General features: G+C 28.6%; 1 protein-coding gene across 2 annotated transcripts; it reads left to right on the top strand.

Moving 5' to 3' along the window:
* The first annotated feature begins 1116 nt into the window (after positions 1-1116).
* LOC145192517 (protein HGV2-like) lies at positions 1117-7115 on the top strand. Of its 2 annotated transcripts, XM_090092528.1 has the most exons (12): positions 1117-1317; positions 1955-2065; positions 2192-2310; positions 2787-2876; positions 3258-3401; positions 3668-3866; positions 4285-4376; positions 4506-4828; positions 4910-4996; positions 5099-5170; positions 6519-6560; positions 6679-7115. In XM_090092528.1, exons 1-12 carry the CDS (start codon positions 1250-1252, stop codon positions 6748-6750), a joined length of 1419 nt encoding a protein of 472 aa, XP_089948654.1. In that variant the 5' UTR covers positions 1117-1249; the 3' UTR covers positions 6751-7115. The 2 variants fall into 2 exon arrangements, with proteins under 2 accessions (XP_089948654.1, XP_089948662.1); XM_090092536.1 differs by lacking the exon at positions 3258-3401 and having other exon boundaries at positions 1130-1317.
* The last annotated feature ends 484 nt before the right edge of the window (positions 7116-7599 follow it).

Here is a 7599-nt window from a genome sequence, read left to right as displayed (position 1 = left end):
AGCAAATACGGCCATCAGAAACTTGAGGATTTAATGTTTAAGCAAAAAAGCGAATAAGTGACTTATATTTAGACATGATTGAAAACATGGCACTCTTAAAGTAATTGTAACTCTGTAGAAGATTTGAAAAAAAAAGCAAATAAAACCAACATTTTTATCAACTGCCTCAGAAAGGTTTCACGTAAAGAAGTAAATATACTTTGTATCTTTTAAAAGTTTCGCAATTTATTTTCACAATTTGAAGAGATTTATTTCGTAAAGTAAACTGTTTATATATTTAACGATAAGTTGTAAAAACCTATAAAGTCGTAAAATTATTTTAGATGGATCGCTGAAGAAAACCTTATAAATAATAACTTTTGAATATTGTCTTTTAAAAACTTATTATTCTGAATTTTTGTAAATAATTTTAAACAAAAGAACAATTGTGGTTTTCGAATTCGGTGCCTTTAAATTGTACATAGATGAAAAATTTTTTGGCTTTTTGTTATTTTAATCTTTTGTTATTTATTAATTTAAAGTTATTATGTGAATTTAAAGCTATTTGTGATTAGATTTTAGCCACCCACATTTGTAATATCTGTATACTTTGCAACTTTTATAATTACTTCGAGCTTTTCAACCAAATTCACTTCGATAAAGCATTAAGTTAAAAACTGCTTTTCTACTTCAAGAGATTGGTTGATCATTGCTTTTACTTGCAGCAAACATTGCTTTTACTTGCAGCAAAACAAGTTTCTACTTTCTACCAGAAAAATAAGTTTTCAGTTTCATAAGTTTTAAAAACTGTATAGATAAATGTAATTGAATTAGAGAACGTTGTTGATAGAGGCTAAGTTATGAAAAATCACTGAGGCATATGATCGTGTTTTTTATTGATTTTGAATTTTCAATTTAGCACTTTTTTTCGTCATAAAAAAAAACCTTTATTCCAGGTTTTAAAGTTAAAAAAACATGCCTCTTATAAAATACATTTTAAATTAATTTTTTTTAGTTGATTGAAATATAACAATTGTTTATTAAAAATCTTTCCTATTTAAGTTCTCGATAGCTACTTATCTTTTCATTACGTAATAAAAGCTGCTTTTAGGAATGTCTTTTGGGAATTGTCGATTAGATCGTTTTTTCCTCCTAATACGGACCTTTAGTTGCTTGAATTAATACGCGCGGGAACGCAGAAAAGTTGATCGACTTTATATAGCTATTGACTATAAATATTTACTAACTTAATTACTGTACTACAGGTAAAATGACCTTAGAAAATCAACAAGATTTTCCAGAAGAAGTACGTCCGTCCTCTTCGAAAAACGAGCCAAGGTAAGTTTAAACAAATAGAATGAAAGTTTGCTAAGTCCTTATACTGGTTTTTAATTAGTGTTCTTACTAAGGTCTCAGGTAAATCAACTTCAATCAAAAAATGTGTTTTTTTTACCTTACATCTTAAAGAAGAATATGTAGCAAAACAGACTGGTTTACACAACAATTTTGGAATCTGGCAAAATAATTTTTGATCAAGCTTTTAAATCTGAGGTTTTAATTAAAAAATTAAATCATACTTGATAATAATAATGCTAGAAGCAATAAATTTTGCTATATGTAGAAAAATGTTCTTCAAAAGTTTTGTTAAATATTTTCAAAATGGTTCCTGATAAAGCTGGTGCCTGAAAGTTAATCTTTGCAATTATTTGTTTGCATAAAGGCAAGATGTCTTCTTGTTTGATTTTTTTCTTTCAAATCATATCTTTATTTTGCTTATAAGTATAAGCATATATGTTATAAGTAATATGTTGTGGTGTAAGGTTTTTACATAATATAATAATTGAATTTAAAAGGAGTTAAGTTGCTACAATGTAAGTACCTTTTAATTGGCTGGTGTTTTTTTTTACATATTCTTTTTTAGAAATTTTTGGCTATAAAATATGCAAAGTTTTATAAAATATGTTTTTAAATTAAGTGATTTAGAACTGATACATCTGAAAGAGCTGATGTCAAATGGGAAGCGACACTATGTTTGTAATGAGCCACGATTAGCACTGGACTGCTTTGTTGAGCTTTGTGAAAAACTGTAAGTTATATATGACAAAGAGTAATATTCAATCGCTCTAGCTAAATTATGTTTTCAAATTTATGGCATTAATTTAATTTAAATTAGAATTATCTAACACTTCAGTACTTTGTTATTCTTTTTCAGTGCTGATATATATGGACAAACTGGTGATGAGTGTGCTGAGGCCTATCTTTATTATGGCAAAACTCTTTTAGAGATGGCAAGAGTGGAGAATGGAGTTCTTGGAAATGCAGTGAAAGATGGCAAGTTATATTTCATAGTAGATAAAATAAACTTGTTTAAGACTCTCTAGGTGTAAATATTGATTGCAAGCTACTGAATACGCTTACTTTTTGATGATTTATTCATTTTTCTACATTTGATTGATCTGTTGAAAAATGTGTACTTTTTGAATGAAAAAATAATGTAGTTGTTATTAACTTAATATACTTAATTACACACATATACACATTCTTATTGACAGACTAGTTTATCATTAAATTAATAGGGGAGCTTTGGGAGAACTGGGACACCCCATCTAGCTTCACTTTTTTTCAGCTGATTAAAAAAGACTTTAATCACATCTGTTAAAATGAAAGTCAAAGGCTGGAGAATATTTTTTGCATAATTTTGATGGGTTAAAAAAAGATAACTGTCCTACTTCTCCTAAACCATTCTTATTACTAACTACATGTTAATTCAGTTGTGTAATTATTTGTTTCTATATTTAAATTTAAAGCACCTGTTCTTGGTGACAGTGAAGATGCAGTAGCAGATGGAGAGCAAGAAGAAGAAGAAAATAAAAAGAAAGATTTAAGTATTGAAGAAGGTACTTTTAAAACATGTTCAAAGTTTAACAATTAAATGTTAAAAGCTTTCAATATATAAAAGTCAAATACCTTCATGTTTATATCACTTTTTTTTTTGTATCAAGTGGTTTATCTCAGAGATTAGATTTTTTTTCTTAAAGATCTTAATCTCATAACTTTGACAAAATTTAAGCACTCTTTTTTTTGAATTATGGTAAATTGATTTTAATTGTACTTTGAATTGAAAAAGTCTTAATGATTTGTATCTAAATCACATGCTTAATTTTTTTAGTCTTAAAATCTACACACAAAAAGATTTTGCAGTTCATATTTGCTCAAGCTATTTTGTTGTGAGGGTTGCATTTGCTATTAGTTTTTTTTTTCTCTTCTCTTTTCATAAGATCCTGAGGATATAACATCTGAAAAAAGGGCTGAACTAAGGGCTAATGTAGAGCATGCACTGCGAGAAGGCAATTTATACAATGATACTTTGTCTGAGGATGAGCAAGCTGAAGAGGAGAAGGAGGGAATAGATCATCAAGAAGGTTGTTGTTTTTGTTCCTCCTTGTTCAGTTCTTTTTAGTTCTCTGTTTCTTCATTCACTTTTAAGTCTCATTTTGAGTTGAATCAGCCAGAAAAGCAAGCTGAGGTTTTTCATTTTTTATGTCATGATAATAGAAAGACTTAAAAATGATGGTGTCACTTGGAGAGCAGGACTCTGTCACTACTTTAATTCTAAAAAGCAATTTTATTAAAATTTAGTGTGTTAGTGTATATTTTTTACTTTCTTAAGTTTAATTCTAATTTTTAGAGTCTGAGTCAGAGAAAATATCTCCTGAAGTGACAAATATCCCTGAACAACAAAACGATGGAGAAGAGGATGTAAATGAAACTGCAGAGGAAATCACAGAAGAAAGCAATGATTGTGAAGCTGGTAGTGATGATGAAGAAGTTACTAATATGCAGCTCTCTTGGGAAATGTTTGAGCTTTGTTGTCTCATTTGTAACCGGTTAGTAAACCTGTTTGTTTATATTGTTGCTGTTTAATGAACTGTTTTCTTAAAAATAAGTTAAGATATTTAATTAAAAGTATGGTGATTTACTTAACTTTAAAATTCTTGTTATGTTCTACTTGTTGCCTAAGATAAAGAACACTAAATCCAATTTTTTCCAAAATTAGTTTATGAATGCATAATCTAGTACTTTTTCTATACCTTTTATTGACATTCATTGGAGATTTTAAATATCCAATTTACTGCAAATAATGTTGTTTAATACTTTTATATTGGTGAAAATAAAAAATTTTAAACTGTTGTCCACTAAAAGCAAAAATCTAAAATGGTGTCTTTTAATTTCAAGAGGCATACATATTGTATTAATTTTTTCACCACAATAAAACTAATAATTTATGTTGAATTTAAATTCTAGTATAATAAGCTCTGGTGCAAGAAATGTTAGTGAAGCTAAGTCTTTTCTTGCTGAAGCAAAGTATGGATTAGCACAGATTAGTCTTGAATCAGGTATTTTTAGTTAAAACCTAAATTTTTACATTTAAATAAATTAAAGGCAATACTTAAAAATTACCTTTATATTGATGAACTCTTTTTGTTCAAATCCTATTTTTTGATATTACAAACATTTTTTTTAAGAGCGCTATGAGGAAGCAGTTGTTGATTTTCAAGCATGTTTGGAATTGTACAATGAAATCTTATCAGATAAAGAAGACAGGAAAATTGCTGAAGTATACTACAATATTGGATTAGCTCTCTCTTTTGATAAAAAGTTTGCAGAAGCAATCAAGAGTTTTGAACAAGCTGTGTCAGTTTTGGAAGCCAGAGTAAAAGTGCTTGAGAATAAAGTCAATGAATTGGAAGAAAATGGTGGAAAAGAAAAAGCATCACACTTACTAGAAGAATATAAAAAGGAAATAATTGAATTAAAAGATCTGGTACTTCTTGATATGATGGCAAAGGTATTTAAACATACTTCAACTTATTTTACTGTGTTTGCTTGTAGTAAAGTTGATTGTCATTTTGAGTTGATTTTTATTCAGATAGAAGATGCTCAAGAAATGAAAAAGCAAGGAGAAGCATCAATAGATGCTGTAAAGCAGTTTGCTAAAGAAATGTTTAGTGGCATAGTTAGTTTTTAATTATCTCATTATCTCTTAAAATTGTTAATAGTTTTGTAATATTGAGTTTATAAACTTTGTAATTATAAAATTCTTTGGGTTTTGTTTTAGTCAAGTGGTTTTGAAGAAGGATTTGATCAAGGGTTCGATAAAGGGTTTGACAAATCAACTTCAAGTGTTAAGGTGAGGGTTAGGGAGATTTTTTTTAGTACAAGGTGTGGCAGCAATTCACTGACTGAACAAAAATGGTTTTAATTTAAAAGTTAAAAAAGAGAAGCAAAAGGAATTGAGTTGTTCTATTTGATCCATGTAAATTTTTCTATGAGAGAAATGATCAGAAGATTTGGAGCCAAAGTGTTTGAAGTTGAAAGGATTTTAGGAAGGTCAGTGATGTTAGGCATACAAGTCTACTTTTGACAGAAAGACTCAAAGCTCTCATATTAGAATTATCAAAAAAGCTTCTAAGTTGTTTAAAGAGCTATTTACTGTTGATTGTGAAGAATTGTTCACAAAGGTGACAGTGTTCTACCTGGGTGCCATACAAAGTCCTCAATCATTAATGCTAGATGTTGTTTCAAAAGGTGAAAAATGTAATAATCTAAATTAAAAAGAAACCACCTATATTAAAGAGAAACCACCTATATTAAAAGAATAAAAAAGTAATAGCAGGTTTATATTAATTTGAAAAAGCATGTGGTACCATGGCTCATGCAGACCTTCCCAAAGGAGAGTTATGTATTCCAACAGGATAGGGCTAAAAAGGTCTGACAGTTTTCAAAAAGATATCCAATTTTCAACCCAAAGACTTTTGGCCTTATTCCAGTCAGATTTGAATCAAATTGATTATTTAGTATGGAGCACTGTGGAGAGCGAGGCATACAAAAATGCCCACTCAGGTCTCTCAAATCATCTATTACAAGAGCTTGGAACTCTAAGTCAAGGGCATTCCTCATCAGGACCATCAACATACAAAAGGTGTCATTGAAAAAGTGATTATCTAATTCAATTTTAGGGTAGACAAGGCAATTACCTTGAACTGTTCTTTTGTAAATAATACCCAGAAATGATTATTTTTGGCTCTAAAATTTCGTAAGTTTGCTAGTAAGAAAAATTCCACGAGTTGCTGCCTCACCCAAAAGTAATTATTTTATTTTTTTTTAACAGTTAAAAAATTTTTTAAAAAGTTATTTATAAGTCAAAGTTCATTGTAGTAAATTTTTATAAATTACATAGAATCATTATGTTTTATGTTTCTGTAAAAGTTAACCTTGTGTTGTTTTGTTTTTTGTTTTACACTGTAAGTGCAAATTTTATTTAAATTTGCACTTACAGTGTAAACATGTATGTTTAATTGAAAAAAGTTGATTATATTTTTTCAATTGACTAAAAGCTGAATGAATACACCAATCATTTTCACCAATCATTCGTTACAAGATATTTTTTTAACTAATGAACAGTGGTTTAATATTAAAACTAATGAACAGTGGGCTAGCATTTCAAATAACTGTTTTTTCAAATTTCTTGTCTTAAGGATGTGGTAAATGATATTGGTTTTAAAGTTCGTTCCCTTAAAGTAAGAATTTCTTTGTTGCATTTCCTTTTTTCCAGGTCATTTTTTTCAATGAAGGTTTTACATTAAAAATTCAGCGTTTAGCCTTAGATATTGTTACCATTATATAAATTTCTTTCAGAGAAAGTCGGAAGATGAGTTTCCAGCCATTGAAGTTAAGAAACTCAAACAATCAAATGGTATTACTGAATGAAAAGGTTTAAACAAAAAAAAAATAGTATTTTTGTCGGGGGAAAAAAAAAAAATCCAGCCGATCAATGGTAAACTAACTCCAGCAAGCTTTTATAGAATTTTTTACGACGAAAAGAACGAAAATCAGTCACAACAAAAATGTTTATTGAGGAATCTTAGCAAGCTTAAACGTAACATTTGTAGGGCTTAAACATTCCTTTCCAAATTCACCAATTATACTAATTATCGTCTGGGAGACAGGGTGGTGAAATTTTAATAACATTAACGGATGTTGTACTTTATGGTTTACACGATCATGTAAATATTTCTAAGGTCATTAAGTTTTAAATGTATTAGTTTAACAGATTAAACAAAATGTTTTTAAAATTCTGTTTTATTTTAAAGTACGCGTGATCTGGTTGTACTTTCGACCATACTTTGCTAAAAATGTCTCTACAAGTCATTTTAAGAAATAATAAGTAATGTTTTCGTTTACAAAACGAGGTATTTGGTTTTTATCATAAGTACACACAAGCATCGTCTTCCCAAAAAACTAGTGTATTTTAAAATGCCAAGATTAGTCATTATAACTTGAAATTCATTTTGACTAAAATGCATGTGACTAATGAATTTTAAAAGGTTTGAAATTTTAACGGCAAAAAACGGCTAAATGGATTTTTTTGACAAACCATTCTTAGGTTTCTATATAAATCTTCTAAATTTTGTAAATTTTCTGAAAATAGCATTACAATCACATTTGCGTATATAAAATTATTTGGTCATTTTTTTAAAAATAAGGTTTTTATTGGCTTTTCAATTCATAACGAACAGTTCTATATCAATTTACTATCTTCTGCGCATCTTTTGTTTC

This window comes from Hydra viridissima, unplaced genomic scaffold (genome assembly GCF_058129835.1).
Source record: "Hydra viridissima isolate aposymbiotic clone 2 unplaced genomic scaffold, HvirCarnegie_v1 scaffold_1, whole genome shotgun sequence".
Lineage (NCBI taxonomy): Eukaryota > Metazoa > Cnidaria > Hydrozoa > Anthoathecata > Hydridae > Hydra > Hydra viridissima.
The sequence above is the reverse complement of the archived record's forward strand: the minus strand, read 5'-3'. Positions and strand labels throughout refer to the sequence as shown.